At 42.2% G+C, this 25,518-nt stretch overlaps 3 protein-coding genes across 3 annotated transcripts; 2 read left to right on the forward strand and 1 right to left on the reverse strand.

Moving 5' to 3' along the window:
* The first annotated feature begins 237 nt into the window (after window positions 1-237).
* On the forward strand, window positions 238-11,854 carry LOC133023598 (heparan sulfate glucosamine 3-O-sulfotransferase 6-like). The gene is made up of 2 exons (XM_061090667.1): window positions 238-668; window positions 11,236-11,854. Exons 1-2 carry the CDS (start codon window positions 238-240, stop codon window positions 11,852-11,854), a joined length of 1,050 nt encoding a protein of 349 aa, XP_060946650.1.
* An 8,272-nt stretch (window positions 11,855-20,126) lies between these two features.
* fahd1 (fumarylacetoacetate hydrolase domain containing 1) lies at window positions 20,127-21,253 on the reverse strand. The gene has a single exon (XM_061090671.1). The coding sequence runs from the start codon at window positions 21,186-21,188 to the stop codon at window positions 20,526-20,528; it is 663 nt and encodes a 220-aa protein (XP_060946654.1). The 5' UTR covers window positions 21,189-21,253; the 3' UTR covers window positions 20,127-20,525.
* A 261-nt stretch (window positions 21,254-21,514) lies between these two features.
* Window positions 21,515-25,448, forward strand: hagh (hydroxyacylglutathione hydrolase). Its single transcript, XM_061090668.1, has 9 exons — window positions 21,515-21,641; window positions 22,280-22,464; window positions 22,769-22,833; window positions 22,964-23,081; window positions 23,175-23,283; window positions 23,474-23,577; window positions 23,752-23,853; window positions 23,960-24,039; window positions 24,152-25,448. The coding sequence occupies exons 1-9, from the start codon at window positions 21,575-21,577 to the stop codon at window positions 24,249-24,251; spliced, it is 930 nt and encodes a 309-aa protein (XP_060946651.1). The 5' UTR covers window positions 21,515-21,574; the 3' UTR covers window positions 24,252-25,448.
* Window positions 25,449-25,518: the final 70 nt, after the last annotated feature.

Below are 25,518 nucleotides of genomic sequence, written 5' to 3' on the forward strand. Positions count from 1 at the left end.
AGCAGGATTAGACTCATTCTCACCAGACTTTTCCAGACAGAGACTATGAAGATTCTTTTTTGAGAAATCCTCTGTGTGAATCCGCTGCTTAGAGGAGCTTTTCCATGTGATGGCTCACTTTTACGCAACAGGTTCTGCGATATAAATTTTTATACAACAGTATTCGATCAATGTAGGAAGAAGGAGAAGCATGCTGTCTCCGTTTTGGCCCCTGGGCATCGAGCAGGAGATCAACTCATGGGATGTAGTGGAGGCAGAGTCAGGTTCAACTTTGGGAAGGCGCTGTCCAAAGCCTCGGTGTTTTTCACCATGGTCCTGATCTTCACCTACTTCTTCTACTGCCTCACCGGATTGTGCGACTCGGCTCCGAGGACCCTGTACACCCAGCGGGGGGTCGACGGGGACTATGACGCTCTGGACGAACTACGACCAGCTCGGAACCGCACTGACTCCGCGGAGGCACCGGGGATGGACGCGCCAGCGGGACGCATCCCCGTGTCCAACACCTTCGAGACCAAAAGGTTCCCACAGGCGATTATAATCGGCGTGAAGAAAGGAGGGACCCGAGCTCTGCTGGAGTTTCTGCGCATCCACCCGGACGTGAGAGCGGTCGGTTCTGAGCCACACTTCTTCGACAGGTTTTATGATAAAGGGCTGGAGTGGTACAGGTAGGAAACACCTTCAAAATTTCCACTTTACGCATCTAATGGATATATACGATTTTTTTTAGTCATAAAGTGATTATAGAGTGCAAATATGAGTTGATCTGTCATTAACAGTAGGCTATAATATTTGCATTTCTCAGTTTCTCTTAGATTATTTGGACTTTAGACTCTATATTCACTTTACATCTGTAAGAAGTCAGATAGATCCGGGACGATCACTATTTAACTTTCGCTTTTGGTCTCAATAAGCATAGTCAACTGAAAATATGTTAGGTCATTATGATATTATCGTGTTATGATGTTAATCAGATTACAAATATTGAGTTAGTTTTTTTAAAACAAAGGCATACCACTAGTCATGTCCAGATGTTACAGATGTAATTCAATCTCTTCAGTGTGAGACGGGAAGAAGTGCAACAAACTCCTGTTACACGTTTTCATGGTAAAAAACTGCAACCTTAGAAAAACAGTTAACGATTTAACTATGCATATATTTGCACATATACAGTGTGTTTGTTTTTATGTAGTTTAAGCTTGCAATAGGAAACTGACAAGTTTCAACCTCAGTCGATGCAGGATGATGTATGGTGTCCGGCTGAGGGGTCAGTGTGAGCTTGACATCCGTTCACCTGCATGTGCAGAAGTGCTGATGCCTCCAGTCAATAGACAGGACAGCCACACACTGACCGGCTGATGTATTCAGATCAGCAACAGCCAATATTCTCCTTGTGTGTGTGGATCAAAACGCTGGTGAGGTCCCAGAGGAGCGGTTCATCACCTTTGACAGTCATCCATATAAACGCCATTTATACACTTCAACATGACGTCCACGTTCTCACCATGTTTCCAATGGTTCTGCAGAAGAGGATAGGATGAAACATCACAGTGATTAATATTACTCTATTACACAAGCAGCTCATTGAAGATGTTACGGCCTTGGCGGCGAGTCCCAGTTTTACAGTTCTAAAAACAGATGAAACGCTCATCTGCCACTTTCACAGTGACAGCAGCATCTGCTTTGGGGGGACCAGGCGGACCAGAGCTATCATTTGCGTGTAGTCAAGGCCCTAAAGAAGGATTTGTATGTGGATGAAGCTGATCATCCCCAGATGTTGTTGAAGAAGATCTCAGCAGAGCAGATCACACACTCATCAGCAGTGTCAGAGCTCAGTTTTGGACCTGTGAGTAAAGGTGCCATGAGGAGAGACTGAGCTTTGACAGCATGAACATCACTGATTAACAAGCTCTTTGGTAGCTGAAACACTGAAGTGTAATTGAATCTTCTCTTGTTTTCTGTCTTCCTTACCCTATTGGAGCTTAACTGAGAACACAAGGACACATGGAAACACTTTCACCATTGATAATTTTAGCATGCTGTTAAGCCTCTTCTCTTTTTTCCCCTCTCTGCACGCACAAACAAGCAAAAACACACACGCACCACATGCAGGTTAGCACTTCCCTCCCTTATCTAGCGCCTTGTTTTTTTTCACTCCTCTCATCCGCCGTCTTTCTACACTTCCCACATTATTCTGTCCCATTTCATTTCTCACAAATTTCTCTCATTCCTTATTTTCCACCCCTGCTGTCTAGTTTCCCTTCCCCTTATTATTCCTTTAGCGGCGAGGAGGTCTTTATGTGGAAATACCTGTGGCAGACCTGGTGTTTCCAGGGCATGTTTTATGTGTGTTTCTGTGTGTTTTAATTAGCCTGACTGCTGCCTTAAAGCTGTTAGAGCTGTGACACAGCAGCAATACTGACTGTGATTGTTAGGGCAATCCTAACACGGGCTGAGAGTAATGATTCTTTTCATTATTGATCAATATCACCTAACCATTCGTTCTGTTTGGTTTAAGCACATAATCGAGAGACATCCAGTTCCCTCTCCTGTATGACGGAGAAAGTGAGGGTGGATGTTTGTCTGTAGAGCTCAGCCCTGTGGTGACCAATCCCGGGTTGTACTGTGCCTCTCGTCCAACATCTGCTGGGATTGACTCCAGCCACTGGGGAGAACCTCAAATGATAGACAGTATAGCTAACGGAAGGATAGAAGCTTTAAGATGAGCTAACGTCCTTCATCAGTTATCAAAGTAATTATCTTACCAGTTCATTTTATCCATTTATTGTTTAGTTCTAATCATTTATTCAAAAACAAAACTGTCGGAAACTGGTGTCAAATTTTTCAGTAGTTACATTCAAGATGAAGCTCATCTAGGAACAAATGTCTCTATGTCTCTATTAGCTATATTTTTAGGGTAAATTAGGGTCTAAATACAGTACATTCAATATTTCAACCCAATGATCAGCTTTTGTAAGTGGCTGTGGCGTCTGTGACTGCAGGGGACGTTAACTTTCACAATCTGTTATGTGTGTGGTTCAACAAACTGCAGTTTAATAGCAGTAGATTTTAATAGAAGTAAATTCAACTGAAAGCCGAGGTGCAGGTTGAAGAGTTTAACTCAACAACAGAAGCAGCAGCAACGTGAGCCTGAAAGACGATTCTCCTGTTGTCACTGAATCTCAGGAACTGGGTAAACTGTTCCCTGTCATCTGCAGTGACCCCCAGAGAAGAGGAAGGAGAGCAGTGATGTGTGTGTGTGTGTGTGTGTGTGTGTGTGTGTGTGTGTGTGTGTGTGTGTGTGTGTGTGTGTGTGTGTGTGTGTGTGTGTGTGTGTGTGTGTGTGTGTGTGTGTGTGTGTGTGTGTGTGTGTGTGTTGATGACTTGACCGATGCATTTCAGCCATGCCTCTAAAAATATGTTCATCATTTTATATCAGAAAGAGTTGTTCCAGATTGGATGAGAGCAGATGTTGGATTGAACCATTGCATGTCACCAGGGGTGATCCACATGTTGGAGATACTTCACAGAAGTCGCAGCGTAGACGTGTTGTTACACCAGAGTCGTCTCCCCTGAGAGAAACTTCGACAAACATCATTCATGTATGTTTTCCATCGTGATCCATTCATTCCTCTCTTTCTTTACTCTTTTCCGCTCCACCCCGTCTGTCTCTCCACCCAATCCTCTCGTTTGCATGTGCAGATTACTGGAATTGAAAAACCACAAATAGCGCATTCAAAAAATTTAAGCAAAGATTTAATGATTTTCTGTGTTGTTTTATGGTTTTAAGGGGAATTCGTAGAAGTGATGGGTTTCAGATGGGACTTGAGAGCCACCACGGAAAACAGAAAAACCTCAGCTTTCCGTGGCACAATGGTTCTGATTGTCACGGCTTTGTCACCATGAGGTGGCCTGGAATGAGTAATCTGTAAATTCAGTCTTCTTTCCCCCTTGTATCTTGTATCTTGATGTCGTTAGAATAAACACATTTGTTTTTGTTGTCTCGTAGCGGAACAAGCTGTGGTTATTTCACTGTGAAGAAAAACGATCAGTTAATGAATCCAAGAACCAAAATAAGATGCTGGAAACCAAGTGACTGGTCTGATTTATGAATGGATCATTTATGCATTTCTATTTGAGGAAAACCTCCTTGGCTCATCAATATTTTGACAGCTTGTCAATTGGTTGACTTACTGTCTTGACACCAAAGGCCAAGCCCGATCGGATAGCTATAAAAAATATCGTACACATCCTTTATGGGCTGCAGCTCAAGGTCAAGCAGAAATAACGGCAGTGCTGCAATTGACAGTGGTCATTATAAAAACAGATTTATGTAAATATGACCAACAGTAGGTCACTAGGACCTTATTTTAGCTGGATCAGTTTTATCCTACAAAATTAAGCTATTGTTCATTTTTTTGTCCTAAAGTTTTATTTATTTATTTTTTTTTTCAATTGGTTTGGGCATTTTATCTAATTTGAAAACATCCTCATGATTTTTTTCGATATCAGCATTTTAAAACAAATGACCTTTGACCTCTGGCTATACCAAAACTATTATAACATACATTTACTGTCTGTTACAGTTAATAAACTATAAACTCCTTTTTGCAAGTAGATCTCTGCAGTCTGTATGTCATTGTTTTTGCCATATTGAAAATCTAAGACATATTTAAAGTCATTGATTAGGCATGGCAGAGAATTGATTGTATTTAATCTGCATGTGTATTGAACGGGAGATATTTGTTGATGGTTTTAATAATGCGTTGCTTTGGTGAATATGGATTCATCTTGATTAAATATGTAATATCAGATCTTTACTGTTAATTAAAGATGGAACAAAATCATTAGCTTTATGTCCTTAATGTGCTGTTTATATCATTTTTTAAAAATAAGCTATATCAATCAACTAAAATCATCCTACAACTACAGCAACAGTTTTTTTCTATGAGGCCTGAGTCAAGTATTTATCATCTCAGTCTGGATCTTCAGAAAGATGAAATGCCAAAACGTTTACTCTAACGCACACGGAGCAATGCCCTCCGCGGTGAGGGTGATTTCCCCGACACCTCATTCTGTGTCGAGCCCTGAGGCCGTTAATGATAGCTGCTGATTAGTGCAACAGACCAGGAAGTGGTGTCTGTAGTGTTGAGCTGTAGAGTTTGTTTCAAAGGTGGTGGTTTTGGCGAGAGTTGGGTCTGGGTGGTGGTGCAAGATCTGAAAAGGCCCCACACTCGTACCCCAGATGGTGAGAATTATAATAATTTGAGGTGCATTGTGGTCTATTTTGGGGCGCCTGTTAAATTGTGGGGAGGTTTGAGTCGTGTCGTATTGAGTTGTGCTGCAGTTGGCTATCGTGAGGAAAATGCTGTGTGAAGAAAATAATGGTGAATGATGAAATGTTTCAGATGCTTGGCATTTGTGCTCAGCTGCGTTGCCATTTTGCAGAAAAGAGAAACACAAAGTTGAAAACAGACGGGCGTATCCAATGATCCCTAAATTTAATTTAAAAAACAGTTGTTTTATCGCACAGTCAACAATTGCATGGTTTAAAAGAATGAGTCTGGTTTTCATAACCTTAAATGACGAAAAGAGCCACAACCGTAATGTTCTGTTTAGCATTACGCCGATAGGTGTGCAAGAAATGGGCACAAATTGTGCACCTAGCATCGATTATTCAAGAAGAAAAAATTCTACACGGTGGCGCAGTGGTTATCACCGTCGGTGGTTTGGATCTTGGTCTTTCTGTGATACGTTCCCATGTTCGTCCCATCGCCGGCTTCCTCCTACAAAAATGTGGAGCTTGGAGTTAGATTAATTGGAACCGGCAAATTGACCGTAGGTGTGGATACGAGTGTGAATAGTTTGTGTGGTTCTGTAAGTGGCCCTGTGACACACCCAGGGTGCACCCGCCTCTCGCCCAACGATTGGCTCCAGCCCTCCTGCGACCCTATAAGTTCTCAACGTGACGTAAGAGTCTACATGTGCGCTAGCAACACCCACACACACCCACACACAAAACAAACCCACACATATTCCCACTCATTGCAATTATATAATGCTGTTAACCACCCCAGATGTATATTTAAACACTGTAGTCTCTGCATAGGGAGGGTTGCACATTAACTAGAGTCCCGTTTAGAAATTAATAGAAAGGGAAACAGCTGATAACAATGTATTTATAATCTGTGGGTGGCAACAGTCTCTCTGACGTCATAGTGTAACTGCCATAAATTCCCCTCCAGGCTGACGCTGACTCACACTGCATCAAGTCTGGTTGTGTGTGTTTAAATATAAAGTTTGATACACATTGTGAAAATGTGTTTATAAGTTGTTTTTCAGTCGTAAACCCGTCCTCGGGCTTCATTTGGCATTATCATTGTGAATTTATGTTTCAGTTCCCCTTCGACAGACACTGCGAGGCCTTGTCACTTGCATCAGGTTTCTGTTTAGACAATGAACACATAGACAGCATGGCGGCACTCGCCCCTACTGCTCCCCAAACAATGACGACTCCTCTCCTGTGTTCAGGTTCTTGGATACTTTCACACTCACAGTATCAGTGGCATGTTAATGCAAGCTTATATTCAGCTTTGTGTAATCTACTCAGGTTAAAGTGGAAGCAACAGATTTACATTTTTGCCGATACATTTATTTGCTATCTCACCCTGGGACGTTGCAACAGGGTAGACAAAGCAAGGAATGGTCTGGGGCCCTCGAGCTGAGAGGGCGGCCCCAAGAATGGCGTTTGTTAGTCTACGGCAAAGACAGTTTAATGAGAACCTCCTTAAAATCTGTGATTGGCTACGACATGAGACTGCAATGACATCATGGTGGGAAAATCCTAAAAGAGACCCAATGCCCCTATTCTGCTTCATTATTTAAAAGTTTTGGTTGGAGCTATAACATCTAAATGTATACGTTACACATTTGATGACGATGGGATGGTGCTAGGGGTTGCACTCTTTAATATTGTACTTTTATTTATGTCCACGAACAGTAAATGCACTTTGTTTAAAATCTTTAAAAGAGTGGTTAGAAGATTCTAATAAAGTGGTTTTGTATCATGTGCTTATTGGGGCTTTGGGGGGTTGGGGGGTTTCCCTACTCTTACGTCCATTAAATCTGAAGCTACTGAAAGTTGCCATTCACCATAAAGACTTGAAACTGGTGCAACAGATAGCCTGACTGAAAGTTAACACAAGTAGTTCAGCCATAAATATAACTTTTGGTTTACCAGGTAACCAGTGGATAACTCTAGATATTGAATCTCTCTGCCAAGAAATCTGACACAAAGCTGCAATTTATCACCTTTACTCTTTGGTTTTGTACTGAAAACAGATGCGAGAGAATGAGTCAAGGTTTACAAGTTTCTCCTATTTAGTTTCCTTTGGGTCGAGCCAGGTAAGGTTTCCAGGTCTGTATGCTAAGCTAAACAAAGCAGCTACAAGCTAGTCAGATATGTACTGAGTGGTGTCAAGCTTCTCATCTAACTACAGTCAAGAAAACTTATGAGTTCCTTTCCCACAACGTCAAACTCATCCTCCACACCGTTTGTTTATGTGCTGTTTGTTGAGCTCACAGCATTTCATTTGTTGTGTTGCTGTTGTTTTTCTGGTCCGAGGGGAACAGCAGCATATGCTATATCCTGGCATAAATTGAGGTTCCCACATTAATCCTGATGGGGCGTCCGTGACCCGCAGGCTCCTCCTGTCACAGTCGGATCATAGCAGCGCTGCTGGGAAGTGTTTTCCCCCAGATTGTTGTTCACTTCCCGTTTTTACAGCCTTAATTTTTTCCTCCACCACTTTAATTGGGTCTCAGTTAAGAAAGCGTTTGGGCATGGAGATGCCTGTCAGATTGTTATCATGCCTCGAAAAATCAGCATTCAGCTCAGATGTTTCAGTAAATGACTGCGATCCAATGAATTTTAGATCTATTCTGTTTGAGAAAATGAATTGATAATTGGATTTTGAGGATCTTTTTTGATCTAAACATCAGCTTTAATATCTGTGCACAATGCCCTTTGTTAGGGCACTGAAAGGGATGTAGCTGCAGCACATCAGCGGGAGAACCCATAATCTCAGGGGGGGACAGGAAGTCTCTTGGCCACATCCTTGTTGCCGTCGTTAGTATTTAATCGTCTGACCCAGACTGCAGAGAACATATCTGTAGATTAATCAGTGCTGCAACACTTCAGGGAGGAAAAGCTCGACATCCTTTTAACAGCAGGGAGTTCCAGATTAATGTGGTTTGTCAGCAAGGCTTTCCAGGGCTGCACTTAGTAGAAAACATCTTTGTGTCCAGATTTACTCTCTGCATTGTGATTTGATGAAAAGGGCCTAGGGCCATGAACATCTTTGGAGGTGAACTCTGTTTATTCTGACAAAAAGAGAAAGTCAAGCCCAAATTCAACAACACGTTAGCATAAGTTAGCGAGTAAATTTACAAATGTAATAACACAGAGGCTAAAATACTGCTGTATAACTTACATTGTTACACGTTCATGTGCAAACAACAGTAGTTTCAAATGCATATTTCCTGATGCTGAGTGAACGAGGTGTGTTTGTATAAAGCATGAGAATAAATTTACATGTATGAGAACATTGACAAGAGATGAATCATCCCTGAAATGTTTACAGTTTCTCCTGACACCATGTACACAGGTAGATTTATGATAGAAAATGGCTTTTATTGATTCTCTGATAATGAGACAGATTGTGATGAGGGAGATAGGGACCCGAGGAGAGTGGTGGGGGGGGGCAGAGGCCACAATTCATTAACTATTCATGAGAATTGAACAGACAACTTCTGGTCAATTACTGAAGTGACACTTATGTGAAGGAGTGAAGGACAAATCCAAGACTTTGGACGAGAGAGGAGGGGGGCAGGGAGGAAGATGAGTGCCCAGTTTCTCATTAACTGACACTGACACCTCTGTGCTTGTATGTGTTAATGTGTCGCCTGTGTGCACAAATACACACACACACGCACACACAAACACACACACACCAACATATGTTGAAGAATCCATCATATAGAGACAGACATATTGATCAGACACAGATAAACAGAGGACAGACAGACAGGGAGAGGCCATTTGCACCAACTGTAATTGGATAATAATGATTCTTATTATGAGTATCATTTAATGGGGAGTGGGGTCAAAATGGCTTAACTTTGAGGAAAGAGTTGAAACTCAAAGCTTCATTGAGATTCATTGATAATTATTCATCTCCTCGTCCTAGTCTAAAGAAAGTGAACAGGTTATGTTCGTTTCCCAAAATGTCAGATGTCCACAAGAATTTAAAATGAAGTTCAGCGATGTTGAACTATAAAGCAACAATATGACACGTGAAGGGAAAACCACAAGGATTTCTAATAATTGACTGATTTATTGTCTTAATAAATATTCTAGTGTCTATCTCTCAAGTCATGTCTTTAAACTTGAAATGAAAAATCAAAATGATGTCCACCAATTGTTCTGCATACAGCTGGGTTTATATTTGTTTCTTAGCTAATTATAGTTTCCTGAGTTGAAAAACATTTCTGTTGCCAGCTGTTATTTTTGTAGCGACTTGCAAACAATGAGCCCGTTGGATTTTATGAATACTGCCTCTTATTAATCACTGATATGAGCTAACCAATAACTGACAAAAATGAAATACATTTCTTCTCCGCGTCCATCAGTCATCTACACTCCTGAAAGGCCTCTTGTCAGTGACTTCAAATCTGAAACAAATAAAGCACAGAGGCCCCATGTTTGTTTTCTATTAAGCCACATGAAAGATCTCTGTTTCCAGTAACACACAGTATAAGATGTGTTGAGTGAATTAACTACAGGCAATTCATTTGCTCTTTGTAACATTGCTCATCTTGCGTGTGTCATGCAAAAATACTGGACCCACCACGAGCCCGCCTCATGCAGTCCATCTGTGTCCAGCATAGACAAATGAGACACATGCCGTGTCTCCAGGATATGATACCCACGATGCCTGTTGGCTGGATAGTCCTGAACGAAGACCGTGTGTGTAACATGGAGGACAGCTCCTCTGAACTGTGAGGAGATGCTGTTGAAGCCATGAGAAAAAAGATTCTCACAGCCTTAGTGCACGCAGATGTTTGTAAAGTAGAGAAGAAACCTAAGCTGCCCGAAGCAGCGTTCAGGTCGACATGTTGTTGACTTTTCTAGCATGTCACACAAAACTGAAGGAATACAAATGTATCAGAAGAAGATGAAAAAGAGGAGCAATGCACATAGAAGAAGCTCAGGAAGATGTCAAGTTAGAAAGACGAGATTGGAGAGCTTTTGTCGATAAGGGCCAATCTTCTGCTGCAAAAGCCATTTTCCACAGTTATTTTTGAAAACAGCTCAAGAAACTGAGAAACATACGATAATTCAGTGGATTAGTGATTAACAGTCTCCTGGATTATTGTGTAAAACGTATCTCTGTTTTATAGAAAAACAAAAACTTCCATAACTGATTTACATTGGCATATCTTGCCGAGCATCTCTCCTTATTGCAGGCATGTGTTAAACACACTAGCTGAGCTCGGCAGCTTGTCATCCTGGTCGCACTTCCTGCTGATTTTGTTTGGGTCCTTGCAGGAGGAGCCCGTAGGGGAGGTTTGTGTGGGTGTGTGTGTGTGTGAGTGAGTGTGTGTTTGGGACTGATCTTGCAAGATGAATGGGGGGTTGGAAATCTGTAGGAAATTGCTGTTAAGTGGTTCTTGAGGCTTTGTGGTTTTGACTCATCGGGCCTGTAGTGAGTGGATGGTGCTGTTGTGCAGGCCTCATACACTGAGGCTCTGAGGGCCGGTCTGGGGCCCTCGTGCATAAACACAGAACAGCGCTCCAAGCTTTAATCACGGCAGACTTTGGGGTGCTTTAATGTATAGTGTATATGATGTGTTTACATTGTCGCTTGATTTTTATTTTCACCAAAGTCAATGTGTGATTAAATGAGTTTGGATTTGATGTCGCTGCTCCTGTATTTAAAAAGTTGTTTATAAAAAAAGCTGAAATCTAGTGTATTCCCTTTGGTGCATTTTAGACCAACTGTGTAATTATGTGATGAAGAAAATGTGTCTTTGTAAAACTGAACTGATCAATATTTATATATTAAGAATTAATCACTTGGTGATGCACACAGAGAGAACTAACAGTTTTCACTTTTGTTTTTAAGAGATGAATCAGATTTGGTGGCGTCTGACCAGCTATTTCTTTCCGTTTAGGAACCTGATGCCTCGGACACTGGACGGACAGATCACCTTGGAGAAAACCCCCAGCTACTTTGTCACAAAGGAGGCTCCTGGCCGTGTCTGCACCATGAACTGCCAAACCAAGCTCATTGTGGTGGTCAGGGATCCTGTGACCCGGGCGGTGTCTGACTACACCCAGACACTGTCCAAGAACCCAGGCCTCCCATCCTTCCAGAGCCTGGCCTTGAAGAACTCCTCCACAGGTCTGATTGACACCACGTGGAGCGCCGTGCGCATCGGCCTCTACGCCAAGCATCTGGAGAACTGGCTGCAGCACTTCCCCCTGTCTCATTTTCTGTTTGTCAGTGGTGAGCGGTTGGTTAGCGACCCGGCCGGGGAGATGGGCAGGGTGCAAGACTTCCTGGGTCTGAAAAGGGTTGTTTCAGACAAACACTTCTACTTCAACCAGACCAAAGGTTTCCCCTGCTTGAAGAAGCCTGAGGGGAGCAGCAGACCTCGCTGCCTTGGGAAGTCAAAGGGCAGACCCCATCCCCAGATTCCCTCCGAGGTCCTACAGAGACTGAGAGACTTCTACCGGCCCTTCAACCAGCACTTCTACCAGATAAGCGGACAAGACTTTGGGTGGGACTAACACAGGAGGACGCATTATAGACAGCCTCTTACTTTTTGGAGGGACTGTTCAGGGCTAACGTTCTCAGGTACGATGTAGAGGAAAACAACGTCCACAAACTGGGACTCTTCTTGGCTCATTCTGCCTCAGTGGAATCAACATGACATGCAGCGCTCATAAAAAAATGTCTCTGTTTTGTCGTAGAGTCGAAGATGACGTGCGCACAGTGCTGCCAATATGCAAGTTACACACACACAGTTAATGGCTTAGTTATTTAACCATTTCTCTTGGTTGTATTTAAATGTACAAAAGTTAAAAAGATAAAAATAGCTACCAAAGGAAAAGCAAAAAACATTGCCTTGGAAATCCTTTTTTACTTGCTTTATGTTTTGTTTATTAAATAAGATGATATTTATAGTTTCTGTTGATTTGAAATGCAACAGTCACAGTTTTTTAAATGACAGAAATGTATTTATTACCAGACAAGGCAAGAGAGAATATGTGTTCATTGACAGGACATTGGAAAGAGAAATGTCACGCTTCACAATAAACCACTATTTCTTTTTACTGCATTTATATTTTCATTATATGAACTGTTGGCCTGAGGGATGCTACATATCTTAATAGTGATGATTTTCCTCTGTATTTTGCAGATATACCAGTGATACCTCATCTGTAAATAAAAAATGACAACAATAATCAGAGAACAAAACATACACAGATTCCATGATATTGGTTTTTGTAGTTTTTTCCACTTCATCAACTGCCTTGGACATGAGTCTGTTTATCACTTACAATAAATTGTTCTATTTCTATCTGTTATTATTTTGAAGCTTTTTTGATATGTAAAGTATGCAAACCACATTGGGGTATAAAACTTTCATCCTGACTCAGATTCTCTGTGTTGTGAAGTAAAGTTTTATTTCATGTGACAGTCACACTGTAAGATGTCATCCTTTTTTTGTTTCCTAATGCTACAAATTTAAAACCTGTAGAATAAACCCAAATATCAAATCCAGCTGAACAGAGATCCACAACCAATAGTAAGGGTGAAGGAAATAGATTGAACGCCTATTTGTGACCTTACTACCACCAGTGTGCTAAAGCCTAGCACATCTAATAACTACTCTACGTTGAATTACTCTTCTATGTTAGTGGAAGGGACATTGACCAAAATGAAATGTCAAAGTATCCGTCAAGATTCCGTCAACTGGTTTTTCTGGTGAGTTTGGTGTTAATTTGATATCCGATGCTATAAATTCAGCGCTACCTTGCCTCCATCACTACTGTGCTGACTCTGGGTCCAAAACCACAAGATGGCAGCGTTCATATCCTGGATATTTCCACATCATTTCTGGGTAGAGGAAGGAAGTGGAGACTCGTCCTCCATCAGCAGGTCACTGGTCCGACTCTAAGACAGTTTGAACATATACTGAGAGTCTCTCTCCTATTCGTTCTCAATCTGTTTCCTGTCTCTCCTTCACTGTATCTATTAAAATAAATGCCAAAATGCCAAAAATGTAGATTTATAAGAGGTAGAAAAGAAGAACTTTATTCTCCTTTTCCTCTACATAGATCATCAAATTGTGATGATGTTAACTTTTTCATGGCGACATGCAACTTTAGCTTCCGCCTGTTAGACTGACATCATGTATGTAAAGAAGTGTTTGGTTTGAAAACATGACGGTGAATAAAGCGGACCCTCGGGAAGAGGACCTGCTCCTAATGTAGACATAAAGGCTCAAAAGTTCAAGAATACACAATGATTCTTAGTCTTCGGTGAATACATACTAATGAAAAAACATATTTAGGATTGTTATATTTCATTTCTGCCGATAGACACGCTGGCTCTTTAAAACGTCTGGAGGGCTGGTTATTGTAAACAGCAGTTTAGATCACACTATATTACAATATCTTTTTTGTCTTTAACCTTATAGCTCTCTCACATGAAGATCTAACTTTATTCTCCTCCACCGTCACCGGAGAGAAATCCCACTCTTTCCTCCATCTCGTCAGTTTCTCTCTCACTGCGTCTCCTCTCGCCACCTCCACACAGTGAGGCCACATGTACCGTCTGAGGTCTGCGTGCGCCCTGGCCTTTAATTATGAGACATGTCAGCTCACCCAGAAAAGCCCCCTCTTTCCTCTCCGGGCTCAGAATTAGCAGCAGAGCTCTTCTCTTTCATGGTGTATTGTGCCGTATGGAAGAAGAAGAGAAAAAAAAAGCATCTGTTTGGGTGGAACGACCAAAAAAGGAAGCCACTTAAGAACTGAAATATGCTCCGACTGACTGAAATGCAGATGTTCTCATAACAATGCGTGGAAAAAGGAGAAACCTGTGCTTGCAACCGATGATTAAAACCAAAAAATGTCAATCAAATCGATTAAGACTGAGCTTTGTTTATGGAAAGCTGAGTGGTTCGTGAGTGTAAAAATAGCATGCTGCTGTCCTTATTTGTGCTAGTTTGCATGCACACACACACACACACACACACACACACACACACACACACACACACACACACACACACACACACACACACACACACACACACACACACACACACACATAGACACACACATACGCACACACACACACACCCAGGGCTCTGGCTCTCTCCATACACCTCGCCTCCTTTAATTCCACTCAGTATTTAAGTCATATCCCCTCTATTTTTTATAGGTCTGGCAGTAGTTTTTAGTGGGCCTCACTAAAATCTAAATGTGCTCGGCTCACTTCATCTGTGCCAACTTTTATTACTCTGTATTACCAGTCACACTGATTTTTTTCTTCTGCGCTGTGCCAGCCCAACACCTGGCAAAGATGTTAGTGACAGTATTTGCAGGACCACATTCATTAAATCAGCAGGAGATTCAACATAATCCACCGTTGTCACTTAACACTGGTAATGATGTGAGAAATCCAACTTAGGGGAATGAAAGAACGGGCAAGAAAAACGGAGGAATGATTGATAATACATGCCCTAAGAGTGGAACGTGAAGATCTACTGCACGTTCACTGAACTATAACTTGATCTGAGCAAACAAGTCTGAAAATATTGGCTCTGGTCTGTGTTTGCACATATGAGCTCATGAGCAGCCAGCCTCCACTTGTGGTTGCCACAGGAATCCGTGGACACCACCAGCATTTAGTCGTGTTTTATGACTCTGTCGACAATATTTTAGGTGTACAGTAATTCACAAAATACATGATTCTAAAGTACAGGGGTGTTGACGTTCCAGGACTTTAAAATACAACTAAAAAAACAGAACCTGAATGTCTTTAAACTTGTCTTAATACGTTTATTGTGAAATTCAACTCTGCAGAATAAAACACATGAAAAAACTTTAATATATTTAATAACTAAAATATGAGAGCATAGATCACATACCTCCCCAACAATTCATTCAAGTAACATTAAATTGCTCCTAGATACCAGTCCCCTGATAATTTAGTTTTTCATCAAGCTCTCTGCATTGTTTCTTGAGAAATTCGCAAAAAATTCTCACAATGTTAAAGAGAGAGAAATAAAAATTCCTTGGTCTTCCCGTGTAAAAGAATCCACTCCAAAAGTTAATGGGTGCATATAAAAAGACAAAGGCATCTTGGTTAGAATTGCTCCAAAACAACTCAAAGACAATAAACTAAAGGTTCGTAGCTCCTCCGTTCTCATGGGAGCAGCGATTTGTTTTGCTCGGAAGCTCCCAAGGACTAACGCCCACAATTCAGTGCATGCCATCGACTCGTACCATTGTGGATTTGTTAGCATGAACAGAAAATCGTCCGGTATGGACTGAGTTACTACAGGCCGCTGTGACTGTCTGAGATATGGCGTGATGGATGGAAGGATGTATATTTTGTGTGGTGATTCTTATTTGGGGAATAATGGGCACATGTCAGGCTAATTAGAAACACTCTGAGGGAAGGATGAACCACTTTGCGCTGAAGGAAAAGGGGGGATGATTTTTTTGCGCAGCAGATAGAAAAGTAAGGATTAGAGTGTAAAAGTGGTTTCCCATGGAGCAGCCACAAATGAAGACGGTTCATACCGAGGCCTCCACACATTTTCCACCCGTACCGCAGTCTCCTTCGATTCAAGGAAGAAATGCTCAGGGATTTTTTCCCCCTCTCCTCTGTGGTTTGGGCCTCGGAGCATCTTGTTAAACTGTGACTGCTGAGTCCTGAGCTTTAATTGATGAGAGAGTAATTTCGGGGTTGGGAGATTTTCGAATGATCATGGTAGCTCAACATAAATTGAGGAACTTTTTATGGGAAGTATGGGATTAAGATTGTTTGACAATAGGATTTTACAACATCGTTTTTCTGGACACGTTTCAGCACATACCACTGTTGCCATTGTATTCGACAATGCACCGGCTGTGTTCTGCTCATTGGGCCTTGATTGGAAAACTTGAGTTTATAGAGATGCTCACGTTGGTGAAGTCTGAGACACTGCTGCCAAATGGATGGAAGGAATAATGCTGCAAAAATACAACTCTCCTGGACACACTCGTGGAAGAAATATGCTCAAATCAAACGCTGTCCTTAGTTATTACACTTATATTATGCTCCATGGTACCCTGACCACTTTGTTTTCCACCTGCGTCTTAAAGCATAATGTTAACACGCAACGTGCAGTTAATCACTCTGAAAGAAAGGAGCTTGCACGTGGCCGTCATGCATGGTTTCTTTTCATTTTCCAAAGATCCCATTCATTATCCCACAAGAATAGATCACGGCTTCATGGCTTACCCAACTAAACTTCTTGATTTTCTGTGAGGCTTTAGCTTTACAAATACCCCAAACACGCACGTATTCATTCAGTGGAAGAAACTGGATCATTGAACGCATTGTAATTGTTCGAACCAGTCAAAACATGCCGATGAATTGGGACACATGAACAGAAGAAGAGACGTATCCAGTGCAGACGCGTGCAGTCGTTGCTTTGACTTTCCAAAAAGTGAAATGAGATCAGTTTCGTGGCCATGTGGTGCACGTCTTTCCTGATGTGATATGTCATATGCATCCACTCTGACTCAGTCCCTCCGATGGTGGCATGTGCACCGCCTCGTGACATACAGTGCTGCACACAAAGTGAGGCACCCCATTCCAAAAGGTCATTTTCTGAAGACACGCACACACGCACGCACACACGCACACAAACTCACACAGAAGACCTCAGAAATTACATTTGGGCTCGTTCGGAACAGGCTTTGGTCCCCTTAGGATCTACTGGTCCTGACAAGACAAGTGTTTATACTGTCCTGGTCCTGAAGAGGTAACCAAAGCGAGTACAAACACACGCACACACACACACACACACACACACACACACACATTATTAAACATGGAGAGTGCTTCAATGCATTCCAAAAAAGTAAATGCAAAAGTTTGTGCATTTTATATTTACTATATGTTTGTCTACTTTAGATAAAGTCTGACTTAAGCCCAACACAACCAACTTCCCCTGAGACTCCATTTGAACAGTGTTCACATGTTCGAGCCTGTATTCATGTTCAAGCTGTTCCTTGGGAACCTGCAGGAGATTTGACCCATTCACCTCTGACATGATAGATTCCTCTGCAATAAACTCACTGACGGACTGACGGCTACAAACAGATGTTTTAACACGTCTGTGGTAATATGTCACATGTGGCGTGTCACAGTTGGTGTGAAACAAGCCTCACCTTCAAGTGTAGCATGTGTGTATCCCGACCTGTCGTTTTAAAGTCTATCTCTGCAACTCTCTGCCCTCACATGCAGCAGATGTAATGTTGGAATCTTCTTGCATCCAGATGCTTTGGAGGCCTACAGCAGACACATATCAAAGTAATGCTAATAAAATGCATGTGCAGGTATAGCAGTGCACCACATGCACCGAATTCTAGGACTGTACTGTACATCCACTTCATTTTAGACAGTGCAGAGCTCATTTTGGTTGTTTCCTTGTTTGGATTAGCTGTCTTATTCTGCCAAGGAGGTTGTGTTCACCCCTTTGCATTTGTTTGTTTGTTTGTTTCTAAGCAAGATTGCAGGAACACGAAACTTAGTTTACATAAGTTAACATTTTCAACATTTTCACAGTTTGTCTAAGGATAATTCATGAATGTTGATCTGGCTCATTTACCGAACTGATACCAATGACTGTGTAAGAGTTGGTGAAGCTTCATCGTATTTAAAAGGGCTGTTGGGCCTTGGAGGATGTATGCACCCTTCTGAGTAGCGTTACTTTATTACATTTCTACTCATGTTTCTATTTTTACTTTACCCTTATTACTCCTGTAACATGGCAAATCCCCCCCATAGTGGGACTAATAATGGATAACCTCAAAGTGTATCATGTTGGCGCTCGCAGGTATTTCATAAACCCAAGTATTGGACAAACTAAAGTTTTCACCTTAAAATATTACCAATGATGAGACTAAAATTCCTCCTGAGGGCCACACTAAAAACCAGGGGAGTCAAAATGTTGTCACCTCAAATCCAAAGATTTTGTGCCAATCCATCCAATAGTTGTGGAGATATTTCAGTGTGGATCAAGGAGGTGGACGGACGGAGAAGCATCGTTTGATCCTTGCTGCTGGTGAAGGAAAATCCATTATATCTACACCTATTTCTGAAATATTAGGGTGTGGTGGAACTTTCTACTTTGTCTACAAGAGGATTCCCTCCAGTCTCCAGTGTTTGGCTCAGTTACCACCTGGCTTGATTTCATGTCATGAATGACATCATTGTGTGCGTGTGTGTGTGTGTGTGTGTGTGTGACTGTGGTCTTTACCTAATCCCCACTGCTTTGAGAGCGTCAAATACACCTTCTAAGGCTCCTGCTCGATGACAACATACCGTTTCACGTGGTGAACGCTAAACCAGAGCTGAGCTCCGGCTTTGAAGGCATTGTTAAAATCTGTAAGGGTGTAATACCTTCAGTCACACGGGGACAATGAATAGTATGATTCATATCTCATAAAAGACAACACCTGTGAGCACAGGCCATGCCCTACACTGCTCCAACTCTGCTCTAATATGCTTGGGAGGAAAGAAAGGTCACAACTACCTTTCTCAGATCCTAAATGTAATTGAATCTGTCATAGCTGTTCTAATGATGGACGTGTAGGACCTGGAGTCCCCTGAGGGTTGGGGTTGGGGTAAGGTGTGAGCCTGGGAGATAACGTGCCCTGCAGGTGTGGGGAGATGATGTACACTGACTCAGGTTTCAGCAGACCGGCCTGGGACAGGTTGACGGGGAATCTGATTGATCTTAAAAAACAAGGAAGCCGGTGGGAGAATTGTAATTGAACCTGGAACAGATGTTAAACAGTCCTGGAAGAACGCGGTTATGGTGAAGGCACAAAGGCCGAAAGCCCAAAATATACCGGACGAACTGGACCATTAACACAACTCATAACATTTTCTTTTTACTGACGGACTGACACGTTTCACTGCGATCCAGTTATAAATATATCCCTGTTTGAAAGTGACTCCATCGGACTTGGGGAGGAAAACACATCTCAGCTAATCCGACAAGCAGCACAAAGTGTTCCAAAAGAAACAGGAACCGCAGGTGGACGCTGCCAAACCATCAGTCCCACGAGCTTCCTCACTGATACAACTATTTGCTCAACTTGAACTCTGCTGGGATAAACTGTTTAACCTCTAATACACCACATTAATTCAGATTGTGCTGTTTAAAGTGACAGCGGGAAATAAACTGCAGTGTTAGAGGGATTTTATCAGAGATATACAAGCCAGAAAAATACAGTAAAGCCGTCAGTGAAAGCCACAAATTAGTACTATTATCATTCTAATCTTAATTTTAACTTACATCTAAAATTATGGATATGACTGTCATTTTTTTTGTCAGCTCCATCTTCAAGTATATAAATATATTGCTTGTGTGGAATTTTACCGAGTACTAAGTACTTTCTCACGTACTGTATTTACTGTAATTCAGTGGTAGTTGTAGGTAAGCGTCCTTATTTAAGTTGATTTCAAATCTTTACTCGACATTTCACAGGGAAAAACACACTTTTTGCACTTGTCCTTCAACACCAACTTTTTCCATTGTCTGTAACTTAATATTTCGATTCCATGACACATCAGAGGGAAATATTATACTTTTTACTCCATTACATTTATCTTAAAGCTGCAGTTACTTGTCACTTTGCATATATATAGATTAATACAGAACTTCTCATTCAATACTATAGATTCAGACTTCCAGCTGTTTATGAAGTGGTTATACTAGCCTCATATTTACCAGCTAAAGCAATAAAGAATGCAGGTATATATATATGGGTTTTTTCTGCAGACAAACGTATGTCTACCCTTTATTTTCAAGAACAGTTTTTATCAAAATATGATTGCATCTTTGATTTGAGTACAAATTCTAAGAGAGGAGATCGAAGACAAAGATGGTGTTTGATGAATGATTTTCTGTTTGGTGTATGTAAAAGATACAGAACAACACAGTGAAACAGATCATCATCATCATCATCAAGTGCTCAGATGTTGCTGAGATTATCCGTTCAAACTCTGAACATGGCAGCATGAGATTTATCCACAGACTGTGTGGGTCGATCAGAGAGGTGGTCTCTTGTGTGGCACTGCACTGCCCCCTGCTGGTACACACGGACACTGAACAGATGTGTGAAAATTAGTTTGATTATGAAAGTATCCTCTTGACAGCTGTCACTACTTCTCTGGTCTGTCAACTCTGAAGCTCATGGTGACCACGTCCTCGATCCCGGCCTGAAGCACGTCATGCTCCTGCACGGCGGACACTCCCTTGGGGGTCCCGGTGAGGATGAGGTCCCCCTCCTCCAGGGTGATGAAGTCGCTGATGTAGCTGATGAGGAAGGGGATGGAGAAGATCATCTGGGACGTGCAGCCGTTCTGCCGCAGCTGCTCGTTCACCTTCAGCCACAGCGTGACGTTGCCCGGGTCGGGGATGCGCTCCTTGGGGATGAACTCGCTGACGGGGCAGGAGGTGTTGAAGGCTTTGGCCCGGGTCCAGGGAAGACCCTTGGACTTGCACACGTCCTGGACGTCCCGGGCTGTCATGTCCAAGCACAGCGCGTAGCCGGCGACGTGCTCCATGGCGGCGGCCTGCGGGATGGCCGTGCCCCCCTTCCCGATCACCACCCCCAGCTCCACCTCATGGTGCAGGTCGCTGGAGTACCGGGGCACCAGGATCGGGGAGCCCTCGGTGACGTATGCGGACGGCGGCTTCAGGAACAGGATGGGCTCCGTGGGGATCGCGTTCTTCAGCTCCTTGGCGTGGTCCGCGTAGTTCCTGCCCACGCAGATGATCTTCCTCCCCCACTCCCAGAAGCGGGAGATGTTCCTGGCTGTCATTGCGGAGGATCGTGAAGGTGACAGCCGCTCAGTGGACTTTGACCCACCAGGAACCAGATGACTCACCTACGGAAAGCCAGGAGGGACATACAAGCAGGTAAAACAAATGTCAAACCACAACTGAAACATCAAATTTTCCAGTTGTTTATCACGGCTAAGATATAAACTTAATTCATCTCATTTAATCTAACGCATCCTTGTGGATCCTTCGTTAAAACCACGCATACAAAGAACGTATCAAAAGTTATTATTGACGATCGACTCCTCCGCGCTTGATTGGTTGAGCCTGGGACGTCAGCATTGAAAAAGAGGGCGTATGCGGAAGTGAGCCAGAACCAAACTTTTCTGGTTTACACGAATGTGATAAGGCTGCTAGCGCTGTTGTGATGTTATTCAAGTCCTTGTCCCGGGGTGCGTGCGCGCTGATCGGAGCTGCCACCGCTTTCAAACTAGGTACGTGGTCCGCACGCTTTACCCCCTGTAGCACACTGACAGCTAGCATGCTAGTTAGCCCTGTGTACGTGGATGTTGTGTATTTTCGGGGGTTTCGCTAACGTGTTTACCTTTTTGTCGTGAGTTGAGTGACGATGCCAGCTGGCCTGTCATGGTAAACACTTCCGCTTACATAATCGGGTCTGCTGCTGTCACGTCAGATCAGTGTTTTCCTGCTAGCCAACGCGTTTTAAAGCTTATTTCTACAGTTAGCATCGAAGCTACACGTTGTTAAGATAGATAGATGGATACTTTATTAATCCTGTGGGAAATTTAGGTCATCCAGTAGCTTATACACTTATACACTTATACACCTCACATAAATCACATTTACATAGGGAGAACATATTACAGATACAGGATTGGGTCTGACCCTATGGTACAGAATGCAATGATTGTGTAACCGTCCAGTAGGAAAGTGATCTTGTGCTGCTGGAGTGGATAGTACAAGAAAATATTTTATAGACTGACAACCCATGAATAGCACTGCTATAGCACATGGTTGAAGAGTCCAACCCAAAGCAGCCGGTGGTGTCCTCGTGTCAGTCTGACGTGTGTCTCTGCCTCTCGTTGACCCCTGTGGTTGACCCCCGGTGCAGCTCCTGTGGAAGTCCAGGCCCAGGCAGCCGCTCTCCTTCACAGCGCAGTGAGGAAACCATCGCTAGTCCAACAAGCAAACATGAAGGTGGAACTTCTCCCAGCTCTCAGCGACAACTACATGTACCTGCTGATTGATGTGGACTCCAAAGAGGCGGCGATTGTTGACCCCGTGGAGCCAATTAAGGTCAGTGCACATATTATATTGACTCCAGTACAATCTGCACAGTCCCTGTACCTGAGTATTCTTTCCTTTTTACTATGCATCAATACCTGTCCCACTTTATTTCTTTAACAGCAGAAATAACTAGTCAGTTTACACATTAATATGAGATACAAACATGGGATTAACTTTTGTAAACTTATATGATGCATCAGGAGAGGGCAATGTGGACAGAGCCCTCAATACTAATGCATTTGGTCTTGAGATTGATTAACCAACTAAACACTTCACCACTTTTTCAGTTAAATGTGTTTGTTCTTTTCGACAGGTTGTGGAGGCTGTTAGAAAACATGGCGTAAGACTCACAACAATTCTAACCACCCATCACCACTGGTAGGCTCCATGTTGAGTCCCATTTTATTTCAACATTTTTAATATGTTAGCAAACTTTTAAACATTGCTTCATACTTCCCCTTCTGCTGAATCAAAACATTACAGTACGTTGATAATTTTCTCTTCTCAGGGACCATGCCAGTGGAAATGAGAAGATGGTGAGGCTCATGCCAGGACTCAAGGTCTATGGAGGAGACGACAGAGTAGATGCTCTTACAAAGAAAGTCTCTAATTCCCATAGTTTCAAAGTAAGACCACCTTAAGTCACCTTGGGTATCCCATAATCCAGATACAAGCCCCAGATGAGTGATGTTGTGCTCTCTGGTGTCGTTCTTTCCCAGCTTGGATCACTCACCGTCAAATGCCTGTTTACACCGTGTCACACCACTGGTCACATCTGCTACTATGTGACGAAGGAAGACAGCACTGAGCCACCAGCTGTTTTCACAGGTACATATAAGCACAATTTCCCTTTAGATCAGATGAACAGCTGAAGTAAATACTGGGTCATGAGAGACACTCAAAAAACCCTTTTAATCTGTTGAGCTTGACAAGTCTGTCTTTATGTAGCCTCTGTCAGCCCTCTGTCATGTGCCACCTTCGATGCCCTGAGGTCACTGTTCTGTTTGTTTTCTTGCAGGTGACACACTTTTCATGGCTGGTTGTGGTAAATTCTTCGAGGGTACAGCCGAGCAGATGTACAAAGCCTTGATAGAAATTCTGGGACGACTGCCGCCTGAAACAGTAAGTAAATGTACTCCGTCAGTGTTGGAGCTGCTATTACACATCTAAATGGAACACTGAAGACATTCTAAGACCTAGTGATTTAAAAATGTTATCAACTGACAAAGTATCGTTAAGCTGTACGACAGATTGATTAAGCATGGTGAATTTTTTTTTCTTGTGTCTGTTTTTTAGCGTGTTTACTGCGGTCATGAGTACACCGTCAGCAATCTGAAATTTGCACGTCATGTGGAACCAGACAATGAAGTCATTCAGGAGAAGCTCGCATGGGCAAAGGTATTTGTTTCACGCGTCACATCTAAGCAATCATTGCCTCAATCAGATGATCAATCACTCTTAACTGTTAAAGTCAATATATTTCTGTGTGTTTGTGTTTCCACAGGAGAAATGCAGCAACGGAGAAGCTACTGTTCCGTCCACTCTGGCCGAAGAATTCACCTATAACCCCTTTATGAGAGTAAAGTGTGTACAGCTCAATCAAACACTAGTTATTTAAGCAGAATGCAACTTCTTAAGAGTTAATTACAACAAGAATGCTGCCTGATTGACTCTTGTTTTTTGATTTTCGATTTAGAGAGAAGGTCGTCCAAGACCACGTAAAGCAGACGAACCCGATTGAGACCATGAGAAGCCTACGGAAAGAAAAGGACAACTTTCGGGTGCCCAAGGAGTGAAGCCCCGAACAGTCACGCTGATTGTTCCTGAACAGTTGCTTATGACACTACAAGTCGTTAACAATGTACTAAAGTAAATATCTGCAGCTCATCTTCAGAGCCACTTCAAATAGACTTTCTGCATTCACTCTCATTTCAAGCACAGTTTTTAATCTCTGTTGATCACGAATGTGGTTACACATTTCCCAATCTTTGTTTTAATTGAATTTCATTTGATTGGCTGGTATCGGTTACATTTTTGAAGAATGTATGGCCATAAATGGAATGCTTTAAATGAGAAATGCATTTGTTTGTCTTTTAAATGAGAGTTTTAGAAAGTGTGTTTAATATATTATGTACAAGGTGAACCACTGTTTAATTCAGTGTTTCAATGAGAAAGAAAGCAGGGAAACACTTAAAGTAACAAATCTTGGAATATGTGTAGAATATATGTGAATCTACAACGTAATTTGATATGTTAAGATTCACCACTGTTTTATTCTGACCTGGAATGTTTCCTCCTTCCATGTCTTTCATATTGGCTTGAAAGTTGAATTTTTATGATGTATAATTGAGTGCTTTTCAATTCTTCCTTAATTTAATACTTTTCTGTGAGCGTGGCATTCTCTCTGTTGGTGGTTCAGCATTAGTTGGCCTGAGTTCTGTTTTGCATGTAGAGTGCAATCTTACAAAGATTATTGCTTCAGGATCTTTGGAAAAAGCAATAATACACATTTCTTGCCATGCAGTAGAAATAAAAGGATTCAAAATTTGAACGAATCATGCTGCATAATAAGATTTTTGTATCATGGACGAATGTGTCGGGAGCGTTTGGATGCAGCTGGTTGAGGTGCAGCTAATTTGATTTAGGCCCTGCACAACCACACACTTAGTTGTATCACTTCATTGAGCCTCTGCTTAGGTTCAAAGTCGGCCAATGTCTGTTGTGTTCACCTCAGGTCACCAAACTTCACAAACCTAAAGGAATGATCAACAGCATGGCCTAACTTGCACTGTCCTGTCTGGCTTTAGCACTGTTTAAACACTGTGGGAAAGTTACATCTGTGTAAATGCATCACAATTTCTAAAATGATTTGCAGTGTAGCTAATAAAGGTATCAAATATAGAGTACAGCAGAAACCAGCAATACACAAATGAAGCACCTCAAAGTTATATTTAAGTGGATTACTGTTGGTTACATTAAAACCTTTGATGTCGTTTAAGTATTCTGTCACATTTCTTTTATAATAGTCTTTATTTTCAGCCATAAAGACTAACCTCATTAAAT

Source organism: Limanda limanda, chromosome 17 (assembly GCF_963576545.1).
Source record: "Limanda limanda chromosome 17, fLimLim1.1, whole genome shotgun sequence".
Taxonomy (NCBI): domain Eukaryota; kingdom Metazoa; phylum Chordata; class Actinopteri; order Pleuronectiformes; family Pleuronectidae; genus Limanda; species Limanda limanda.